Below are 24,913 nucleotides of genomic sequence, written 5' to 3' on the forward strand. Positions count from 1 at the left end.
CTTGTACCAAAGCCTGGTATAAAGTAGATGTTTGGTAAACGAATGTTGAGTTAATAAATGCTCTTGTGAGTTTACCAAGATTCTTGGGCTTGCCAAAAACAGACAACAATGACTCAATATCTTAAACCAAAATAAAAATTTAAATGTCTAGAAGGATTCTGGGGTATCTCAGAAAACAGCAAGGAAAATATGAGTAACCAAGCACCAACGTGAGACGAACCAGCAACCACTGTTAACCCAACATCCAGCAGTTCTCAGGCCCTGGGCCTCATGGTCAGACACCGAGTCTCCAGGAGGGTGGGTCTGAGTGCCATCAGGACTCTACTCCTGAACCACCCACCTGTGACCAGGAGACAAGGTCATGCAGCAGAAAAGCCGACCCATGAGGCGTCCACTGCACTTGGAAGCCTAAAAACATCCTCGGTATATTTTAAGAAACAACAACAACAATGTAATAGCTTCCATTTTTCTAGTTATACAAGCAGTACGTGTTTATTAAACAAACCATTCCAACCTACAGATAAGCAAAAAGAAATAAATAATGTAATTCCACAATCTAGAGATAATCACTATTTTTTTTTTAAGATTTTATTTATTTATTTGAGAGAGAGAGAATGAGAGAGAGCACATGAGAGGGGGGAGGGTCAGAGGGAGAAGCAGACTCCCTGCTGAGCAGGGAGCCCGGTGTGGGACTCGATCCCGGGACTCCAGGATCATGACCTGAGCCGAAGGCAGTCGCTTAACCAACTGAGCCACCCAGGCGCCCTAGAGATAATCACTATTAATATTTCTGTGGGTTGTCCTTCCACTAGTTTCCCTCCATATATATATTCTTTACATATATTCATATTCATATAGGAATATTCATGTGTATTCTTTCAGGTGACTTTGCTGTACAGACTTACTTTTTTTGAAATTAATAATATGTCAACGGTAGCTTCCTACATCAATAAATATACTTAAGACTTTTTAATGTCTGCACAACATTCCAATATTTGAATGGACCAAAACTTATGTAACCACTCTTTCAAGTTAGAGACTTGGGTTTCCTGTTTTTTCTTATGCTAAACAGTAAGCACAATGATTGACATATAAAGTAGCTTTTCTGACCACAACAGAATGAAACTAGAAATCAGTATCACATGAGAAATCCAAAAATATCTGGATATTAAACAACATACCTTTAAATAACCAGCGGGTCAAAGAAATTACAAGGGAAATTAGAAAATATCTTGAAACAAATAAAAATTAAAACACAATATAACAAAACTTACGGGATACAGCAAAAACAGTACTAAGAGAGAAGTTTATAAATGCATACATTAAAAAAGCAGGTCTCAAATAAACAACCTAACCCGACACCTCAAAGAACTAGCAAAAAAAGAACTAACCAACTACAAAGCTAGCAGAAGGAAGGAAACAATAAAGAGTGGAGCACAAATAAATAAAATAGAGCATTAAAAAAAAATAGAAAAATCAGCAAAACTAATAGCTGGCTTTCTGAAAATATTAACAAAATTGACAAACTCTTAGCTAGATTAACAAGAAAATAAAGGAAGACTCAAATAACTAAAATCAGAGATGAAAGCAGGAACATTAAAACTGATACCACAAAAATAAAAAAGATGATAGGAGACACTACGAAATGTTATATGCCAACAAATTGGACAACCTAGAAGAAGTGGAAATGTATAATCTACCAAAATTTGAATAGACTTATAACTTGTAAGGAGATTGATTCAGTAAGCAAAAATCTCCGAACAGAGAAAAGAAATTTTTTCTTTTCTGCACTGGATGCCAGTGCTGGGCCAGATGGCTGCCCTGGAAAACTCTGCAAACATTTAAAAAAGAATAAACACAAATTTTCCTGAAACTCTTAAAAAAAAAAAAGAAGAAGAAGAAGAATGATTGAAGAGGGAATACTTCTAAGCTTGTTCAGCATTTCCCTGATACCAAAGCCAAAGATTCTATAAGAAAAGAAAACTACAGGCTGATATTTCTGATGACTATAGATGTCAAAATTCTCCACAAAATACAGCAAACCAAATTCAATAGCATAGTAAAAGGATTATACACCATGACCAAATGCAATTTATTTGTGGAATGCAAAGCTGTTTCAATATAAGAAAATGAGTCAATGTAATAAGCACATTAACAGAATGAGGACAAAACCACATGACCATCTTAATGATGCAAAAAAAAGCATTTGATAAGATTCAACTCTTTAGGAATTAAGAACAGTCAACAAACTGGGAATAGAAGGAAACTACCTCCACACAATAAAAGTCATTTGTGAAAAACCCACAGCTAACATCCTACTCAGTGGTGAAACTCTTGAGTTTTTCTCTAAGATCTCGAGCAAGGCAAGGATGCCCCCTGCTCTCACCACTTGTTTTTAGCATGGAAGTTCTAGCCAATGCACTAGAGAAAGAAAGAAAAGGCATCCAAATAGGAAAGGAAGAAGTAAAACTCTATTTGTTCACAGATGACATGATCTTACATGTTGAAAACTCTAAAGAGTCCATGAAAACACTGTTAGAGCTAGTAAACCAATATAGCAAAGTTACAAGATACAAAACCAACATACATCATCAGATGCATTTCTATATTATGCATTTCTATACATTAACAACATATATAATGTATTTCTACACATTAACAACAAATAATATGAAAAGGAAATTAAGAAAACAATCCCATTTGTAATGGCAGCAAAAGGAATAAAACACTTAGGAATAAGCCTAACCAAGGCGGTGAAAGACGCATATACTGAAAACTACAAAACACTGCTGAAAGAAATTGAAGACAACACAAATAAATGGAATACATTTACCATGTTCATGGATTGGCAGACAATATTGTTAAGATGTCCATACTAACCCAAAGCAATCTACAGAATCAATGCATTTCCTAACAAAATCCCAATAGAACTTTTTGCAGGAATAGAAAAATTCTTCCTGAGATTCATATGGAATCTCAAGGGACTCCAAATAGCCAAAACAATGTTGAAAAACAACAAAGTTGGAGTCATCATACATCTTGGTTTCAAGCTATATTATGAAGCGGCGATAAAACAGCCTGGCACTGGCATAAAGACAGATAAATAGACCAATGGAATGGAACAGAGAGCCCAGAAATTAAGACATATATGGTCAAATGATCTTCAGTGAGGATGGAAAGAGCACTCAATGGGGAAAGGACAGTGTCTAACAAATGGTGCTGGGAAAACTGGGTATCTACGTGCAAAAGAACAAAATTGGACCCTTATCTTATACCAAATACAAAAATAAACTCAAAATGGATTCAAGATCTAAACATAAGACCTAAAACTATAAAACTCTTAGAAGAAAGCATAAGGGAAAAGTTTTATAACACCAGACTTGGCAATGATCTCTTGGATATGACACCAATGCTCAGGCAACAAAAGCAAAAATAGACAAATGGAATGACATCAAACTTAAAAACTCACCATCGACAGAATAAAAAGGCAACCTACTGAATGAGAGAAACAATTTCAAATCCTATATCTGGTAAGGAGATAATGTATAAAATATATAAAGAACTTTGACCACTCAACAAGAATCCAGTAACCCAATTTTAAAATGGGCCAAGGACCTGAATAGACATTTCTCTAAAGATGAAGCACGTGAACAGATGGTCAATATCCTCAATCATCAGGAAATGCAAATCACAAGACCATATCCAGTAGGATGGCTACTGTAAAAAACAAAACAATAAACCAGAAAATTAAAAAAGTGCTGGCGAGGGTGTGCGGGCATTGGAGCCCTCGTGCGCTGTTGGTGGGACTATGAACTGGTACAGCTCTCACAGAAAACGGTATGGAGGCTCCTCAAAAAATTAAAGTTAAAACTTGCATATGAGCTAAGAATGCTACACTGGTTATACGGCCAGAAGAACTGAAAGCAGGGTTTCAGACTGCTCTCTGCACGCCTGCGTCCCCAGCAGCAGTGTTCACATAGCCAGTAGGTGGAAGCCATGAGTCCATCAGGGGACACACAGAACACAGTGTGTAGTTCCAAGGGAGTATCATTCAGCCTTTAGAAGCAGGAGACCCTGGCACCTGCTACAGCACGGATGAAGCTTGAGGACATGACACCGAGGGAAAGAAGCCAGTCACCAAGAGACAACAACCATGTGTGTGATTCCACTTACCTGAGGCATCCGAAGTCGCTGGAATCAGAGAGAGACAGAGAGTACAGTGGTGCTGCCCAGGGGCGGGGGAGGGCTGTTTCATGGGGGCAGAGTTTCAGATTTGCAGGGAAAGGTCTGGAGATCCATTTCACAACAACAGGAAGGTACTTAACATGGATGAACACGTACAAATAGTTCAGAAGGTAAATGTTAGGTGTTTTTACCACTATGAAAAACTTGCCGTTTATGTAATTAGTTTTATGTAAAACGCCTTTTCCTCAAAAACAATATTTATTTAGTCTGCCTTTAATGAGTAACTCAAAGGTAAAAGGTATCGGCCCTCTCCCTCTTCCGGTAGGCATGTATGAGACGTGCGGCGGTGGGCATCTGCAGTGGGTGTCGGAATCCCAGTGGAGACAGTGCCGGTATGTCAGCAGTGAGCTCAAGCCCTTCTGTCTCCTGTGCAAATCCCTGCTGTCCAACGTGCCCCAGTGGGAAGCTTTCAAAACCAGCCAGGCTGCCTATTGCCTGATGAGCGTCCCTTTCCTTCCAGAAAGTGCCTCAGTGGAGGAGAGTAAGAGATCACCGAAGGAAAGTAAGAGAGCATTCGATGTTTTATTTAACCTAACCAATGTGCATGGGGATGGTCAACTTACTGACGTAGCTCAGTATCCCAGCAGGAATGTAGCTCTGCTGTGAGCTTCTGCCCCAACATAGGACCCTTACACCCATTTCCTCTGCTCTTGTCTCTGGGATGGGCAGCCGGAAACGGAACCGCTGGGTCAAAAGCATACGATTTTTATGTGAACTGTTGCTGCCAGGTTGCTCATCTTAAAAGTCCAGGATAATTTACATTTCCAGCAGCAATACATGACTTCTCCTTTTCCAAGAGGGGTATTGATCTTTTCTTACTCTTGCCGATCTGAAAATTTTAAGGTACTTTAATTTGGATTTCCTGACTAGCACCATGTTTAAGTACCTTTTCAGATGTTTGTAGAGCATTTGGACTTTCCTGTTCACATACTTGGCCCATTTTTCTACTGAATTATTCATTCTTTTGTGGCCTTCTGTAAGAACCCTATTGGCGTAACAGATAATCAACTTTTTGTTTTGTTAAAGATACCAACCTGTTCATTCAAGTATTTTTAAAAATTGGCCAGTGACTTTTGGATTTGTTTATACTGTCTCTACCAGGCAATGAGGAAATGTCTGTATGGCCAATTACATCTACTTTATTTTATAGCTTCCTGATTTCCAGTTCTGACTTCTAAGAAGTTCTCCTCTTCCCCTAGAGTTTTCTCTCTAGGTCTTTATTTTGTAAAGTGAAAACCTTTTTATTTGGGGGGAAAAATCAGATTTATCCATTTGTAACTAGATTTTCGTGTATCGTGGACTTTTTTTTTTTAAGATCAACACACCCATTTTAGCCCTATTCAAAAAAGCTATCTCTGTAATCCACATTGTGTTTAAAGTTAGACACGGGGAAAATACATGGAAGTAGTAGGAGGCAGAAATGATAGGTACACCAGGATAATTGGAAATGCACATGTAGGACCCCTTTGCAGACTCTACTGCAGAGGGGCAGTATTAAAAACACAGATCTGTATAATATTCAATTTTCAAAAATTTGAGAGTCTTGTTGCATTTCCACCTGATTCTCATTTCCAATATCTTTATAGGTAGATTATGACGAGAACTTTCTAACCTCTAGAGTTATTAGTTTATACTCACTGGAAAAACCTCACACATGCAGGAGCAGGTTGTAAAGTGTTGGCCTGCCCCTGCTTCTCCCGTCAGTTGAGCATCCGACTCTTGATTTTGGCTCAGGTCGTGATCTCAGGGTCGTGGGATCAAGCCCCGCGTCTGGTGCTCAGTGGGGAGGCTGCTTGGGATTCTCTCCCTCCCCCTGCACCCCCCCCCAACCTGCACACATGTGCATGTTCTCTCTCTCTCTAAAGTAAATAGATCTTTAAAAAAAAATAAAAAATAAGACATGTTTTTAAAACAAACTTTAGAGTTTTATAAGAGAATTTTCATTGTGTGTTTCTTAGTGATCCAAGGCACTTGATTGTTCACGTCCGTTTCTTTCTCTAAATTATATCTAGCTGAACTTTTGGATAAAAAGGAAGAAGTACGTAGTCCTGTGAATTTCCCCTGGGAGAAACTCAGTGCATTTCAGAGACTTATTTTGGTAAGATGTGCTGTGAGAAAACAGTGATACTCTACATGTTTTGAGCACTTTATCAGTAAGTTAAACCATTCAAGTTTAAAATTTTTTTAGCAAAATGTATGGATTTTTCAAGTACCGTTCATGTTAGAGGGGCGCACTCACACTCCGATCAGGTGGCACTCCAGGCCCCCTCTGCCCCCGCGCACTCCCCCGCCCCCAGAGAGGAGGACTTGGAAAACGGGTGCTTGTGAGGGATGGAGAGTGGTGGTTCAGTGCCTTCACCCCGTCCCTTCGGGTCCACCTCCTGCAGACTGTGGGACCACGGTTGGTCCCACGCTCTGCTCTCCATGCCATCAGTGGTCTAGGCACGGACCCAGCCTGTGAGGGCTCCGTGTCAGGAAGCATGTCCATCCTGCTACTGTTAATAAAGGTGATATTTTACCTGACTCCTCCTGCTTCACAATCGCAGAGGGGGGGTGCCACTGGGGATGCAAATGGGTGTCAGTCATGAGCCCCTTAAAACAGCTAAAGCTTAGGGTGTGCTAAGCATTTTGCAGACATTGTTTCATGTATCCTCATAATAATCTTGGGGGGGGAGCTATGATTATTTCCCCCACATCACAGAATTAGGGGGCCAAGGCTTAGAAATTGCCTAATGGCTGTGACACCTGGGGGGCTCAGTCGGTGAAGTGTCTGCCTTCAGCTCAGGTCATGATCCCAGGGTCCTGGGATCGAGTCCCGCATCAGGCTCTCTGCTCGCTGCCCCTCTGCCCCTCCTTCCTGCTTGTTCTCTCTCTCAAATAAATCTGAAAGAAAGAAAGAAAAGAAGAAAAAAGAAAGAAGAAAAGGAAAGGAAAGAAAGGGGGGAAAGGAAAGAAAAGGAAGAAGGGAGGAGGTGGGGAGAAAGAGAGAGAAAGAAAAGAAAAGAAAAAAAGAGACAAGACAAGATGAGACCGCTAACAGAGCCAGGATTGAAACCCAGAGCGTTTGTAAAACCTGGTTTCCGGCAGTAACACTACTTTTCCCAGGGGAGACCATCCTCGTCCTCGGTTCATCCTCATGAGCCTGCAAAGCTTCTTTTTATTTCTGCATCTGCCATCTAGCTTAGGGATGGAGAAACCCCTCCTCTCTCTCCCCTATCGGCCCTGACTTCATGCAAACCACCAGCCCGGACAGCCGGTCACCCTTCGATTTCTGCATTAAATTTTATTTTTGTAACACTTTAAAATTCACTCCAGAGAGAGGTTGCCCCCCAAAATTGCATCTGGCTTACAGACATTTCACTTTGTTTTGTTTCTGCAATGATTTAAGTGTAAACTGTCACCAGACAAACGGGTTTGAACCTCTGGAGATCTGTCTTACGAGACTTCAGAGTCTTTAAAGAGAACGAAGATATCACACACGACTTAAAAACTCTGTGTACACTTCTATCTTGAAGTGAGTTGTCTTCTATTTGTTTTACTGTGGCAAAATATAATTTCATTTAATCCTAATAAACTCTTTTAATTCTGAGAGATTCAGTGGCATGAAGTACATTCACAATGTTGTGCAACCACCACCTCTATTTCCAGAACTTTCTTATCCTCCCAAACAGAAACTCTGCACCTGCGAACTGATAACACCCCGTGCCTTCCTCCCAATAGACGCTGGCAGATACTGTCCTACTTTCTGTCTCCAGTCGCCAATCCCAGGGACCTAACGGCAGTGGAATCATGCAACATTTATCTTTTCGTGACTGGCATAGGGTGTTCAGAGCTCCTCCGTGTGGCAGCAGGTGTCAGAGCCTCCTTCCTGCTCAAGGCTGAGGATGCACCACATCTTCTTCCTCCGTTCATCTGGCCATGCACACGGGTTCCTCCTTCCCCTGGGCTGTCGTGAATAATGCCGCTGCAGACAAGAGTGTTGTCCACGTTTGGTTTGTGTTGTTCTTTTCTTTGAGCCAAAATTTGCAAATTGAGAGATTTCACCAAAAAATCCATATTTCCAGTTTTTATTGAAAAAGTAAAAGATCAGGCAGTGCTGGGTCTGCAGGCAGCAGGAAGAGCTGGAGCTGAGCGGCGCCGGCCCCAAGGACCACTGTGCCACGGTCGTGAGCCACGGTTATGCGCCACGGTCATGAGCCACGGTTGGTCGTCTGTCACCACTGGCGATCACTTCCTCACAGTGACGGTGACTGTTAGCCGCCAGCAAGCACCATAGTTCCAGCTTTGTTTTTCCTCCGGGGAGAATTGTTTTCATTCTGTCCAACCTGCTTCTCTAATTCATGTTACCCACCTGGCAGTGTAGACAGCCTGTGACCCCCTCTCTACCTGCGGCTTATTGGCCTCGTCATGACAGGAGCATACATTTCAGCTGTCCTAACTGACAAATGCTATAAACACATCACAGTCTGTGTAGCACAGGTCCAGCCGTGGAAAACAGGAGTGTAGACAGAGCGATGCTCGTATGTGCGTAAAAAACGAGTGGTTTTCCAGAAAATAGGACCTCCATTTTCCAATTTCTAGTTCTTTGTATTATTTGAATTTTACGTAGCCAGTGTGACTCTAACAGCAAAATTAACTTTTTAAAGCCTGTGCTATCTTACTTTCCCCAATAAGCTCCAGATGATTCTGGTTTTTCAGCTAGAAACTTCATGAGTAGAGCGATCCTATTTTCTAACCCCACTGTCAGAAGACATGGTCTGATAAAGGGTCACGTGCACATGACAAAGAAATTGAGTTAGAATATTTGAAACTGGGTCTGGCCCGTAAAAGTCGGACACTGAGATTGCCACAAGAGAGATTCAGTTAGAATGTGTTTGAAAGGCTCCTCCTGGGGCAGGATGAAAGCACAGAGCTCCGTGAGGGCAAGGACTCAGTCCAGTCCATGCACCGCTCCCCATCGCTACAGCTCTGTGGGAAGATGACGGGGCGGGGGGGGGGGGGGGGGCACATGAGGATAATTTCCAGAACTATCCGTAGCTGCTTAGAAAGCAGCTGGCTGAACCGAGCTCAGCACAACCCCATTCCTTCTGGTCCTGCTTTCTCTCCCCACCTCCACTGTTAAAACTTATCGCTCTGCTCCATTGGTCAATAAAGTGAGGGAGCTGCCGCATGATGGTGACAGCCGGTCACACCCACGTCCGGGAGCACAGACTCTCAGGGCGCCGTGTCGGGACCACACCTGACCATCCGTTGCCTTACGCTGATTCTAGCACTTTCATGAAGCGGACGCACTGGGTGAGCTCTACTCTTAGACCCCAGATGCTTTGTGTGCTGCCAATTTTCATCTAAGTCATTTAAGTCAAAGAAAATCAAGATTCATTTTTCCAAGGTGTAAGAGAAAAGAGCAGAATTTGACATAATGATCACATGTATTATGTTAAACAGTGAAATTGCCAATACTTGGCAGTTTTCGACCCGTAAAAATGGTAGTTTCCCATGGTTCAACCTAGGGCATCCACACAGATCCACACACCATTTCAGCTTTGCCTTAAATGATGGGGCCTCTGAGGCTGAGGACAGAATTCATGGTCATTTTATAAAAAGCACGTAAGTAGTTTGTATGAAACAATTTTCATGGAACAGGTCTTTCCTCCAAGATTTGCAGTGATTTCTTCCAGTGGACCCTGAGCCTCTACTTACCACCTGTACACAGTTTCCAAACTCGTTCAGCCCTAGGGTTCTTTCTGGATCCGCACTCCATTTGCGGTGCTGTTTATCTTCGTGTTACTCCTGGAGGAGTCGCCTTCCGGTTGTGCTGTCCTGATTTTCATCCTGCTCCAGACACGTCCAGCAGAGCAGGAAGAAGCCCATGGGAAATTTCTCTTTGCAGCATCAGGGACCATAACTGGGATTTTTGCATCCAAAGCAAGATCTCTGTCAGAGTGTGAGAGGAACGGAGGCACAGGGTGGCCCTGGCTCCGAGGAGGGACCACAAGCCAAGGTGGCAGCTTCTCTGCCACGTGTGGACTCTCCATTACACGTGCCCAACACGAGGAGCTCCGTCAAACTCCACCCACGTGGATAATGAACACTTCCTCGCTTTGTTCCATTTGCCATAGGGACCATTCCCTTGGGCGGTTTTTAACGTTACCTTCTCTTCTGTGCTTTCTTGTTTAGATAAAAATTCTTCAACCAGAACATTTGAAGAATTCAGTGAAAATGTTTATAACTGAAAAAATGGGAAGTGAATATGTTCTCAGAACTGGAATTAATTTGAGAGAGTCGTATAAGGAATCCAATGCCAGAACTCCGATAATACTTATTCACTCCCATGGTAAGATGCCACCTTCATACTCCAAGGAAGGTGTAGACAAGTAGGTTCTGGGTCGGGTGTTTTTATGTTTAAAATATTTTCCTATTCTTAGTTAAGTATTTTGGAAAAGGGACTATTTAAACTATATTAAGACTGAATATTTCTAAAAATGTAAAAGAACAAAGAAGAATAAAATCTCCCAGATTCATAACCATGGAAAAACTTACCCATGCTAATTTTCTGTGCAGAAAATATCTCCTAAACACATATTACTGATCTGAAAGTTGGGATGGCCCTTGTATTTGTTAACTGTTTTAATCCGTTGGCTCATGAAAAGATAATACATAACAAAAAAAACACTAGGTGGCCCTGCCAACCCAGCCCTTGTGTACCTCAAAACTCCAAATGCTTTTTCCCCTTGTCTTTGCCCCACAGACCCTAAGCAAAATATTTTCACTTATCTTCTGTTCTTTGTCATCTCTAAATCAAATGTCTTCAGAATTCACCATATTAAGACTTTGATTCTATGGGCAAAAAAACTTTCTAAAAGTGCGTGCACGTGGACGCTTCCTCCTCTGTAACCTTTTATGTAAAGCAGCTGTCCTTCACCTGACACACTCTTAGTAGCTGCTGTCCATTTCCTGAAGACATAGCCCAGAATGGCTGCCAGGGCTCTAGCCCTCACGTCCACACTCTAAACAATAGAATGGAAGAAAGGAAGTATTAAACATGTTAACAGATCTTGATCTTGATCTCAGCTCAGGTTGTGGGTTCAAGCCCCGCCCTGGGCTCCACGCTGGGTGTGGAACCTACACTCAATCAATCAAGCAAGCAATATGTTTTCTGGAGGGAATGAAATGAGGTTATAATTGTGTGAACGTTTCCATGTTTCTGTGCAGGGACTGACCTCACCAACACTGTCCTGAAATTGGCACAAGAGTTAAAAGGAGGAACAAGTCACGTGACCATTATTTCCCTGGGCCGCAGCCAGGCTGCCAAGGCAGAGGAGCTCATCATGAAGTCCCTCCCCAGGGCCGCACAGTGGGTCTTCCTGCAGAACTGTCACCTTGCAACGTCGTTTATGCCGAGGCTGTGCACAATCATCGAGTTGTAAGAGCTTTATGTGATTTGTAAGGGATCAGATGAGTGAGCAGACCAGTGAGGTGAGACTGAATGGCCATGTTTAAGCGATGAGAAAGTAATGCGCCGGCCGCTCAGGGGAAGTTAGGCTTTCTTGTGCGGGTTCTCTTTTCTCCAGGATCTTTAAAACTGCACTAAGAAATACCTTGGTTTTTTAGGGAAAAAAACCTCTCTGGTCTTTACTCTCCGTGGCCTTCATCACTTCTGTCCTCTGCTTCTCAAGCCCTCCTGCTCCGCAGATGAACCCGCCACAGCCACACATCCGTCCGGCCCTGTGGATCTAAACCACAGTTTTTAATATGCTCCATGATTCCAGGGGCGCCTGGGTGGCTCAGTCATTAAGCGTCTGCCTTCGGCTCAGGTCATGATCCCAGGGGCCTGGGATCGATCCCCGCATTGGGCTCCCTGCTCTGCGGGAAGCCTGCTTCTCCCTCTCCCACTCCCCCTGCTTGTGTTCCCTCTCTCGCTGTGTCTTTCTCTGTCAAATAAATAAATTTTAAAAATCTTTAAAAAATATATATATATATATATGCTCCATGATTCCAAATAGCAGAATGTAGTAGCTCACATCCCTCCTTCCAGTGATGATTTATTTCACGGCTGTAGTTTGTACTTGCTCTTTCTCGGGCTGCCTCTCCCAGACTTGCTCACTCAGGCAGAAACTTCCAGAGGCTCAACCTTCTTGTTGGCAGTGGAAGTGGTTGCAAGTCGATTGCTGTAACTTTGAGTGAAGAATTAACAATGTTTTATTTATTTTTTTAAGATTTTATTTATTTATTTGAGAGTGAGCATGCACGAGAGGGGGAGGGGCACAAATGGAGGGGGAGGGAGGGGAGAGAGTCTCAAGCAGGGCTCCATCTCACGACCCCAAGATCATGACCTGAGCCGAAACCAAGAGACTGATGCTCAACCGACTGACGTTTTAAGTTAGTAAAGTTGTAACCGGTTGTGTTCTGGAGTGTTCTCTCCAGCTTTGCCTTTCTGTTGCTTTCCTGGCTGCAGCCGGTGCTGGATTTCACACATGTGCTCAAATAAGGGCCGCGTCATCTTCGTGCTGCTATTTGTATGTCGTGAGCGTCCACAAGGAAACTAAACCAAAATGCAACTGCCCTGACTTAAAGTTCTAAAAATTTAATTAGCATCATTCATTCTGTTCTCAGACCCTATGGCTTTTAGCAGTTTAAAAAGTATTTGATAATTTCTTTTTCACATTTACTTCATCACTGAAGAGAGCTAGAAGATGAAGTTTGCCTAGTTGTATGATTTCAATAGTTGTAAGCTTTGGAAGACGACACAATAATGTCTTCCAGGGCCTTCAGTCATTGTTCATTCAAAAACTATTTCTAGGGCACCTGCCAATTTGCCAAGAGTCATTCTAGAGACTCAGGACACTGTATGGACCAGATGGACATTGTATCAGCCTTCCAGAGTGTATTAAGATAGAGAGCAACAACAGAACAGCAGATAGTGTTGTATCATTCTAAAAAAAGAAATTGGAGGAACGTTCTGCAGAACAGAATTTCAGAGACTTAGAGTAATTAGCAACGTGTAAAAAAAGCGTTCTATATAATCAGTATAATTAAGAGAAATTCATACTTCTTTATCAAATCAAGCCTGTAAGTGTTTAAGACTATCACCCAGCAGCCTACTGTGGGAGAGAGAAATGTGAAGCAAATTTCTTACGTTTAAGAGTTAAGGAAACATGTTCACAACATATTGCTAAGAGGAAAAACAGGCTACCAGCAGCACGTACAGCATAATATTTTTATTTAAAGAAAAAGAGAGAGAGGGGCGCCTGGATGGCTCAGTCAGTTGAGCATCCAACTAGTGATTTTTGCTCAGGTCATGATCTCAGGGTCATGAGATTGAGCCCCCTGTCGGGCTCCACTCTGGGCATGGAGTCAGCTCGAGATTCTCCTTCTCCCTTTGCCCATCCCCCTGCTCGTTCTGTCTCTTTCTCTCTCAAACAAATAAGTAAATCTTTTTCCAAAAAGAAGAGAGAAAAGGAAAAAATGTATACTTACACTTAGTTAGTGGGATTTTAGATTATTTTTGTTTTCCTGTTTAATTCTGTATTTGTTTTTTGTTGTGTTGGTTTGTTTTTGTTTTTTGGGGTTTTTTTTTTTTTTTTTTTGCTTTTGTTGTTTTGCACATTTTACAAAAATAATTTCAGACATGAAGAAAAGCTGCAAGAATAGCACAGAGGCTCTCCTACACACGTCACCTCTCTTTCCCAGCTGTTAACATTGGCCGTGTCCTGTCTTTCCTGTTTGTACATATGTACGCCACTTTTTCTGAATCACTGAAAGTAAATTGCCAACAATGATGCCACTTGAACCCTACATACTTCAGCATGCTTATTGATTATCTAACCCACAGGACCTTAGCATATCTAGCCTATTGGTCCAATAATAACTTTTACTGCAGAAAAAGAAAGACAAAGTTCTGGTCCAGGTTCTAATTCAGGATTTCTCATAGCATTCAGTTGTTGAGTCTCTTAAATCCTCTGTATTCTAGAATTGTTCCTCAGTCGGTCTCTTTCATAACTTGGACATTTTTGAAAAGCACGAGCTGGTTACTTTGTCAAATGTCCATCCATTTGGGTTTGTCCGCTGTTTTCCCATGGTTACATGATGGTGAGGCAGCGCGGCAGGAATGCCACCGAAGAGATGTGTCCTCCTTGCTGCACATACCCGGAGGCACACAATGTCCATCTGTCCCATTACATTTGACCGAAGTGGCATCCGCCACCTGTAGGGTTTTCAGACCAGGTCAACATCTCAACCTTTCACCCACTGGTCTTAACAACCACTGAGAATGTTTGACTCAATTAGGACTCTATTATTTGCCAAATGGTGACTTTCTAACTCCACAGTTCCTTCTAAATTGACCAAATGATGTTCTACCCTGAGGAAGAGGCTTCCCCCCACCCCCATTTATTCATTGCTTTGTTTATATCAGTCACGGGTTCCCGTTTTATTCCATGGCATATCGTCTGTTATCACTGTCATTTATTCTCATGTTCAGTTGTTTCAGATTTGACCCCTGGAACATGTCATTTTGTTCTTATTTTGTCATTTTTCCAAGGTTTTTTGCAATGAGTGTGTATCACTTTTGTGTTTATAGGTGGAAAAACTACTTTTCAAAAGTGGGAATTACTGGGTCTTGCGCAAATTTCTGTGCAGCATGAAAGGCCACGGTGGACTAATAGGGCCTGTAGATAATTACTGCAACAAGCTCTAGGTCACTTCAGACATTGAGATTCTGTGATTCCTAAAACATGTTGGTTTGGCTTAAATTTTTTACACTAGGGGTGCCTGGGTGGCTCCATCAGTGAAGCGTCTGCCTTCAGCTCAGGTCGTGATCCCAGGGTCCTGGGATCGAGCCCCGCATCAGGCTCCCTGCTCAGCGGGGAGCCTGCTTCTCCCTCTGCCCCTCTCCCCTGCTTGTGCTCGTGCTCTCTCACTCTTTCTCTCTCTCTCTCAAATAAAATCTTTAAAAAAAATTTTTTACACTAAAATATTTATAAATTTTGTATTTTGCAGATTTAATAGCCCAGATGTGACAATAGACCCTGAGTTTAGGCTGTGGTTAAGCTCAAAATCGGACAGTTCTTTCCCAATTCCAATTCTTCAGAAGAGTTTGAAGGTAAGGACAGAGTAGAATAGATTTTGATGTTGCCTAAGGAGCACGGTTTGAGTGTAAAGTATCTTGCATTCATAATTCCGAATTACGAAGGGATTCCTGACTCTAGCATGCTGACCTTCTACTCTGTGCTCCCCATGCACAGTGGGCCAGGAACGACACTAAGATAGTAAATGAGCTCCCTGCTTTCAAATGATTCACAGCTTGATGGACGTTTTGTCCAACCAGGATGCTTAGAGTTCCAACAGTTATAAACCAGAACGCATGATCTCTGTCCTTTTCTCGCCCTTCTTCTCTGGCCTTTTCCTGTCTCAGCTCCCCCAACCATCCCACGGTGCAATCTCTGGAAATGCTCTGGCAGGAAGCAGGTTCAAAGCAGGTGTTGGGGACAGGGGACCAAAGGCTGGCAGGGAGGGACAGACATAGAACTTCCAGGGACGTTTCACCTCAATCCGGTCCATTGCTCTAATTAGCAAAATACAACTTCACTTCAGATATGAACAACTTTCTTCCCCAAGATAACATTTTCTCTCTGTCTCTCTCTCCCCCACTCTCCCACTGCCCAGCTCCCCTCCTGCCTCCGCCCTTCATATGTCGTTCCTCATGGGGCTGCGCAGATTTTTACTTTTGGAGACACAAGCAGGAGTCTCCAAAGATTCAACCCTGAGCCTCAAGGCACGACACTCTGTGAACACTTTCTCATGTGTGCAGTCAGGGCTTTCTCAGCAAACGTTGCAGACAATCCACATTAACAGATATTGAAAGGTAAACATGCCTTGGAAGGAAGAGAACGTCTGCTCTACTAGGCGCTTCTTACAGCTACGTGTCCAAGTTCTCAGGCTGATAAGACTCATAGCCATTTGCTTAACACTCCAGGGACTGTGAAGACCCAGCTACCTCCTCCTCTCTCCCCAGAGAGAATCTCTTTGCGTTCCAGAGCAAACTGGAACGCCTCTCTGTCTCTCACTGTCTCTGGAAGGAGGGGCTGCTCTGTAAGACGTTCTATATAAGCACCAAGTTTCATCCCCGCTATACACACGCTCAGGGTGCATCTGGCCCCCCCCATCACCCCGTGGGGATCAGAGCATGGGGAAGCACCGTGAGCTCTGATCCTTGATCCAGAAACATTGGTTCATGTACACACACATCCATGTGTCGTATATACAGACCCACACAGATCTGCACATCCACACGGTTTTTATACATGAATACGTATGTGTACGTGTGTGTCTGTGTGTGTATATGTGTAAAGTGTGCAAGGAAGGGAACATTTCAAACCTTGTACAGTTTGGAAGTTAACAGCCATGCTCTTTAAAAAGCCCCCTCCAACTGAGTCTCTCCCCACTTCACCTCTGCCCCTCCTCACTGCAAGTCTCCTAGTTAGGAAGTCAAGCAAAGGGAATTTTAATGGAAGCTAAATAGCTGGGTAGTACACCAAGTTCATTGTTCTCCTTCTTAATGTCGGTGCTGACAAGATGGTTCTGTTGGCTCCACTGGTTCTCTGTCTCCTTTTCTTGGGCACCCCCCGCCCCCCCAGCCCCCCATCTGTCACCTCGCTGAGGCTGCTTGGCCACCACTGAGAGTTTTGACGACAGTAGCTCTTCACTGTCAAACTTTCCAGAATGCTGTGATTCCAGAATGCTAGACTTCAAGCAAACAGGAGTGCTTTTAATGACAGTCTTAACTTTTCATTTTAAGATCTGAATTGGAACAGTAGGAAATCAGGTACAATCCTTTAACAGAAATTTTCAAATGAAAAAAGACTAACACAAGAGTTCTTACTTGCCAATGACTTTTGCAAACAGTTACACTCTTAGCCCGCTCTCTGAGCAAGCATCCCCTCGATCAGTGCCTCCACTCACCTGCTGTCATTACTCATCTCTATTTTAAAGATCGCAGTGGAAAATCCCCAGGGACTGAAAAGTAACTTACTACAGACCTTTGGATATGGTGGGAGCGGAGAGGTAACAGAAGAGATACTTGAAAAACCTGACTGTGGACCCTCGTGGAAAAAACTTTTATTCAGTTTATGTTTTTTCAATGCTGTAATCAGTGAAAGAAAAAATTACGGAATACTGGGCTGGAATATTGCTTATAAATTTAGTTCTTCGGACTTGGCGGTAAGTGTGATACCTTCCAAATAAACACTAATGAATAAATCACAATAGGATACTAACTGCCTAGTGTCTGTCCACACAGATACTAAGTATCTTCCTGGTGCTGGAAAATGAACTCTGACCAGTAACAAGGGCTAATGCGGAGAAGCATGAACCGGGAAGCCAGCTTTTCTGGAAACAGATCACAGCCCCCCACCTACGGATGTACAAGCATTTAATCTGGTGGGCGGTGGGCGAGCTAATGAGCTCTCAGGCTCTTTGTTCCCTTGGCCAAAAAAGAAAAAAAGCAGGATAGGGGAAGGGAGGGCAGACACCAGTACCTACTTGAAAGAGTTTTATAAGAAGCCGACTGGTTAACATAGGCTAGGCTCTCAGGACAGTGCCTGACACACAGAAACCCCTGCAAACGTGTCTGCCGTTTCTACCAGATTTATTTAAAGTAAGAGCTTGGTACTGACCCACCGCGGGGGGGGGGGGGGGACACGTAGCTTACTGTCTTTCTTTACTATTCTCTGTCTAGAACCTTCTATTTGCTTGACGTTGCCTGGTGGTTTTTTTTTACAGCTAAAGTGAACAGGTGGTGACACCTGCTTAAATTTTCACCAGGTTAGAGCAGATACCAAAAAACTTTCTGAGCAAAATCTTGATTCTGCCTCTGGGTACCTGCCCCCGAGACCCACCCTGGAAGGGCACCTTTCCTTCCCTTCTAGGGCCTCCTGAGGCTTCACAGCTCTCTGCACGCTCAGCTGCCTGTCCCCGCACGTGCGAGTGCACGCTTGTGCCCCCAGCCAGAGCCTGACATGAAACAGCCGTGCTCTGGATGTTTGCCAAGGAATACGGGCTCAAGCACATTTGTCCAAACCACACTCAAAGCTTAATCAAAAGGCTAACAGTATACTGGGGGAAAAATACCTGTAGCGTATATTATGCAAGGGCTAATAGGCTGATTATATAAAGATTTTTTTTTTAAGATTTTATTTATTTGACAGAGAGAGACACAGCGAGAGAGGGAACACAAGCAGGGGGAGCGGGAAAGGGAGAAGCAGGCTTCCCGTGGAGCAGGGAGCCTGATGCAGGGCTCGATCCCAGGACCCTGGGATCATGACCTGAGCCGAAGGCAGATGCTTAACGACTGAGCCACCCAGGCGCCCCTATATGAAGATCTTTTATAAATTAATAAGAGAATGATAACTACCCCAATGGGCAAAGGACCTGGTTAGGCATTTTGCAGTGTAAATACAAAAAGGCAAAAAGATTATGAAAATGTATTCCATTTCATTAGTAATTGCGATGTTAATTTTATGTATCAACTTGACTGGGCCACAAGACCCCCAGGTGTTTGGTCAAGCATTATTTTGAGGATGTCTCTGAGGGTGCTTCTGGTTGAGATTCATATTCAAATCAGTAGACTCTCTCTAATGTGGTGGGCCTCGTCCAATCAGTTGAAGGACTGACCGGCACTAAAAGGAAATCCTCCTGCCTGAATGCTTCGAACTGGAACATTGGCTCTCCCTGGGTCTCCTGCTGCCAAACGCAGGTCTTGACATGTGTCAGCCTCCATCGTTACATGAGCCGCGTCCGAATGGTAAATCTCTGTAGACATATATGGTTCTCTAGAGAAGCCTGACGAATACAGTAATCAAGGTAACGCTCATTAAAATCTCATTAAGATGAGATGGCACCTTTCACCCCGCCCCCCGGTGGCTAAAACAAAGCAGCACAAATGCAGAGAAGTGGGGTCTGTCTCCTGATGCTGCTGCGATTGTTACTAACTTTCTGGGAGGCAAAGAATGCCTAGTATCATTGATTTAGAAAGATAGCTCACATTTATGGGCTCGCTTAATGAAATTACTTATAACAGAGATTGAACATATGATGTCATTTCTGTGTATATATAGAACTCATTTCCCTTGCAGATGGTTTTTAAAGAAATACATCCAAACCATCTACCAGGGGGATGAATGGTAGGACTGGGATGGCCAGTGTCAGCAGGGGCACTTTGTCCTGCGCAGAGCTTGGGCCAATACCATCAGCAGCTCTCGGTGCAGGCTGGAAGTTGCCAGATGGTGCCCTAACTCTGGCATTTTGCAGAGAGGCCTGACTGGAAACAGCTGGTGACGTCATGGCGCTGTGGTCCCAGAGAGGTACCCTTCCCCTCCTGCCTTCCCCCTCTTTGTGTGGCAGATGTGAGAGTAGCCTTGCCAGTGGGAGAGAAAGCCTGGGTGGGTGCCAAGCTTCTGACCGTCTGGAGGTTCCAGCTGGGAACTTCGTGCGGAACGGGCTCTATGCACAGCCCCCCTCAGGAACGAAGTGGGCACTTCTGGTTCCCTGGGAAGTTGAGTTTGGACATGGCTCCTCCCACTTGGGGGAGTCCCCGCCAGCCAGCTGGTTGTCGGGCAACTTGGGGTTTGCTCAGGGGACTGGCGGTCTGACCGGTGCTATGTCCTAGCCCACGGGGCTTAGCATTAGTGGACCCTCCACCGCACACAGGGCTACGGCCACTGAAAGCTTCCCCAAAACCACGACCTCAGCCCCATTGACAAGGCCAAGAGAAACAACCTATCTAATGAGACCCAGTGGCCAGGGAGAGAAAGAACATAAGCAATAGAACAGAAAACTGTCAGAGGCCGTGAAGAAATACACGTTTCACACCTGTATACATGCACATACGTGTTTCATGTGCATGACTTTTTTAGGTGCGCACATATCACGTTTTTTTTTTAAACTTATTGACAGAAGAACCAGCAGGATGGTAAAACTGATTTTTAAAAATATAGGATCCCTGCTCAGTGGGGAGTCTGCTTCTCCCTCTGCCCCTCACCCCCACCTCGCTCTTGTGCTCTCTCTCTCATTCCCTCTCTCAAATAAATAAATAGAATCTTTAAAATATATATATATAGGAGAGCAGAATTATTTGTAAATACTGAGAGAAATTGTAATGAAATACGATTGCTAAGTTATATCCCAAACTGATAAATGCCCTGCAGGCAATAAAATTGTGCCTTTGGTTTGTAAATTGCTTTATGAGCCAGACAGCATTTGTATTTCTCTAGGACAAAATTCATCTGCATTGTCATCAGAATCACAGGCAGGGCTCTCAGTTTTCTGTAAGTTAGCAACTACTCTGACAGAACTTTATGTGCTCTGACCAATAGCACATCAAAACAGAAGTAGGTGCTCCTGGAATATTCGATAATCCCCTTGAAAGAGTGCGTCAGACACTGTTTCAGTGGGGCATGGAAAAGATACGTGCTCACCCTTTACCTATTTCCAGATTTTGGAGTTTTTATTTTTTAAAAAAAGATTTTATTTATTTGAGAGAGAGAGAGAACAAGCATGGGGAGGGTAGAGGGAGAGACACACTCCCGCCAAGCAGGAGCCCGATGTGGGACTCAATCCCAGGACCCTGAGATCATGACCTGAGCAGAAAGCACACGCTTAACCCACTGAGCCACCCAGGTGACCCTAAATACAGATTACTTAAAAGGAAGACTCATATTACAAGAAAAATTCCTCTAATCGCCTTAAGCTAAAAATACTAACCTGTCTCAGCAGAACCTAGAGGTGGGGGAGGAGGGGCTTATGGTGCAGGGAGGAGTCCCTGTGAAGACAGGAAGGAGCACAGAGCAGTGGAAGGGCAGAGGAAGAAATGGGAACATAGACGCTTCCATGGGGGGCGGGGGGTGGGTCATTGAAGTCTTCTTTCCATTTGAAAAAAGAAATGTTATTTTAATAGGAATTCAAGGAAAGGAAAGGTCACCTATAATGGAAACACTCTGACGTCTAAATTAGTGAAAAAGAAAAAGGAAAATAGCAATCTGATCAAACTATCGAAAATAAGAAGAAGGGAGAGAAACAACCAAGTACAATAAGTAGTAGCAAAGTCCTGTGGAAGGAACATTATCAAGCATTATTTGAAATGTAAACAGACTGCACTCCCTCATTAGGAGACACATGCAATTTGTATGAAAAACATTTAAATTAATGGAGACAGCTTAAAACTCCCAAGAGACTAAAAACAGCAACAAAGCAGGAATGGCAATGTTCATATCAGACAAGATAGAATTTAATCTGAAAAAGCACCAAACAGTAGAAAGAGAAACAATTTGTGAAGATACAACATTCATGAGAAGAGTTGACTTTATTATAGAGAGCCTCCTCAGGCATGGTTTTAAGTGGTTTATGGATTGATTAACCTGAGCCTCACATCAACCCTATGAAGAGGGTGATATCATCTGCATTTTACCGTTGAAGTACAGAGAGGCTGAGGAAGTTGCTGGAACAGACAGGATTCAAACACAGGTGGTCTCAGTCACACTGTGTGTTGATATTCGTCAGACAATAGCCTGTGGTAGCACGCACACACCCACGTGTGTGTACAGACACATACATACACATGTACATCACATGTGTGCATTCCTGTGTAATTGTTGTGGGAGTTTCAAAAACCTCTTTCAGAATTAGCTCTGATAAGCAAAAGTAAGACCAATACTAGAATAATACCATCAACAGACTTGGTGAACAGAGGTATACAGAACCTACCATCCCTCCAGCAGACAGTAAATACTTCTTTGATGTATCTAAGGAACTCTTAGAAAACTCAACCATGAACATGGCCACAAAGTAAAATCTATAATTATGGGCCACGTGCTCTGATCACAACCTAAGAAGTAATAAAAACTTGGCCCCAAAAATCTTAAGGTGGAAATTAAGAAACATACCTCTAGATAATTCTTTTATCAAAGAGGATATTAAAAGGAAAAATCACAAAATAAACACAAAGGAAATGAGATTCCTTCATACTGAAAATGATACAACAGTACAAAAATATGCTCAGAAAAAAATAAACTATGGTCTTAAATATCTTCATTATTAAGAAAGGCAGTAAATTAATATTCATCTTAAGAAATTAGAAAAAAACAATAATATGAACTAAAATAATATAATTTTAATAGTAATAAAATAATATACAAAAATAGAAAGGAGAAATCCAAAAATTGGTTTTTGATAAGACAGATAAAGTTTGAAAATCTATATGAACCCAATGATTTCTGGGAAAACATGAATTATCAAAATTGACTCCAAAAGATATGGAAATTTTAAGTAGATCAATTGCTATAAAACATTGCAAATAACACCAGAATGAAATGGTTTCATGGCTTAGTTTACTCTGGACTTTAAGAAACAGAGATATTAATATTATTTAAGCTGTTCTAAACCTTAGAAAAAGATGGCAATCTCCCCAATTCATTTTATGAAACCATAATTTTAATATGAATACCTGATAAAAATAATATACATAAGAAAATAGGTTAATTTTACTTAGGACTCGATGGAAAAATTCTATATAACGTATTAATAGGCTTCAGCAATGAATCCAAAGAATAATACTCTATAACCAAGTAGGATTTATTCCAAGAATGGTTCAATATCTGGAAATCCATAACTCACTCTATATGATCACATCAGTAGATGCAGAAAAGGCTTTTATTATGAATGTGGGCACCATTCCTGACAATAATTCTACAATATAGGATTAAAAGAGACTACTAAATATGGAAAAGGCCACCAAAAAACTATTTAAAATATCATTTTAAATAGCCAACACTGAAGTTGTTTTTACTAAAATCCAGAATCAAAAAAAAAAAAAAAATCAGGGATGCCCATCCTCACCATTGACACTCAGCATTGCCCCAAAGCTCTAGTCAATGCAGGACAGAGGATATCATTCCCATCAACGATGTAAAATCATGTTCATTCATATTAATGATGAGGGAATAAGACGAAAACTGTATATAAGAGATCCACTGTCCAGTTGCAGGGTGGGCGTATGCCAGCCTAGCATTTTTGGAAGAAAGGGAAACAAGATGAAAGGGAGGGAGAGTGCTGGTTGCAGGAGGCATGGCGGGGGGAAAGGAGGAGGAATGGGGTCCACTTACTTTGCATGGAGTTGTGAGAACGTCTGTGCACAGGGGACCCAAGAAACGGGGCACAGAGGGGGCTACGGCATGGGGTGGGGGTGTCTGATGGTGAGAGCAGGGGATGTGAGGACACTCGCATTCCCTTGTTTACCCCGATGTGCCTCTGAATTTAGCGCCACCAGCTGGTTTTGTCTATTCAAAATAACAATTGTAATTCAAGAATTCAATGTTTGTCCAACAACAAAAAAGAATTAATGGATGAAAATGTAATCCTAATATTTTTATTCCTCTTGCTATTTCCATATACAATTGACACTTGAAATGCGGGATCAGGGTCACTGACCCCCTGTGTGGTTAAAAATCCACATATAACTTTTGACTCCTCCCAAACGTAACTAATAGCGGACTATTGACTGGAAGCCTTACCGATAACATCAATTAACACGTATTCTGTATGGCGTATGTATAATATACTGTGTTCTTATAATAGCCCAAGAAAAGAAAATGTTATTGAGAAAATCATAAGGAACAGAAAATACATTCAAAGGACTGTGAAAAAACCCACATATACAGGGACCCACATAATTCAAATGCATTGCTGTTCACGGGTCAGCTGTATTTTTAAAGAGAAAATATCTGTGTCTGTTTGAGAATTGATGATTTTGTGTTAAAACATCCCAGTGAGCTGCAAACACGTGCTGAAATAATAAAAACTGGTGGATTTTCCAAAGGTCTCCATCAAGATTTTGGAACATGCCCTGAGCACACAGTCCAGTATTTCGTGGCCAACACTGCGCTACTTGATTGGGGAAGTGATTTACGGTGGCTGGGTGACCGACACGTGGGACAGGCGATGTTTGAACACCCTTCTCTACAAATTTTGTAATCCTGAAGTGCTGAGAGAGGACTTCAGTTTCTCCAGTGATGAAGTAAGAAAATGTATTTCCTTACATCACTCGCTTACCTAAGTGTTGTTGCATTCTTTAAAATCTGCGTTTAAAGAAATTTTAATGTTTCCTTTCAATGGCTCTTATTAACTTCCAGTGTTTTTTTTAGAAGATTTTATTTGTTTATTTGTCAGAGAGAAAGAGAGCATGAGCAGGGGGAGTGGGAGAGGGAGAAGCAGGCTCTCCGCTGAGCAGGGAGCCTGATGCAGGGCTCGATCCCAGGACCCCGGGATCATGACCTGAGCCGAAGGCAGATGCTTTACCGACTGAGCCACCCAGGTGCCCCTGTTAACTTCCAGTCTTACAGACATAATTTGGCATTACTCTAGCAGTTAACATTTCATCTATCCATCCGTACTCTCCAGGCCAGAGGAGACCTGGATATGACCTCTGTTCCCTCAATCATCCCGATTGACAGCGGTCACCCTGATGGCAACGTCCTCCTTCCCGTCTTCCATCACCTCCCCTGGGCAAACCCCTATGCCTCTGTAAACCTGTCCCTTCGCAGAGACCCAGACGGAAGACACACAATGGCCCCTAGTCCCCAGACATTCTGTGACTGTACTGGGTGAAGGTCGGCAGCTC

The 24,913-nt window shown here is 42.8% G+C and overlaps 1 protein-coding gene across 1 annotated transcript in view; it reads left to right on the forward strand.

Moving 5' to 3' along the window:
* Nucleotides 1-24,913, forward strand: part of DNAH14 (dynein axonemal heavy chain 14) — a 357,723-nt gene that overhangs the window by 297,088 nt on the left and 35,722 nt on the right. Inside the window, exons 79-85 of the mRNA XM_035008404.1 lie at nucleotides 4,511-4,747; nucleotides 6,258-6,343; nucleotides 10,423-10,579; nucleotides 11,458-11,668; nucleotides 15,244-15,346; nucleotides 17,236-17,463; nucleotides 24,113-24,310. Coding sequence (XP_034864295.1) covers nucleotides 4,511-4,747; nucleotides 6,258-6,343; nucleotides 10,423-10,579; nucleotides 11,458-11,668; nucleotides 15,244-15,346; nucleotides 17,236-17,463; nucleotides 24,113-24,310 — 1,220 coding nt within the window. The remainder of the gene's footprint in view (nucleotides 1-4,510; nucleotides 4,748-6,257; nucleotides 6,344-10,422; nucleotides 10,580-11,457; nucleotides 11,669-15,243; nucleotides 15,347-17,235; nucleotides 17,464-24,112; nucleotides 24,311-24,913) is intronic.

The sequence above is a fragment of the Mirounga leonina genome, unplaced genomic scaffold, assembly GCF_011800145.1.
Source record: "Mirounga leonina isolate KUSES-001 unplaced genomic scaffold, KU_Mleo_1.0 Mir_152, whole genome shotgun sequence".
Lineage (NCBI taxonomy): Eukaryota > Metazoa > Chordata > Mammalia > Carnivora > Phocidae > Mirounga > Mirounga leonina.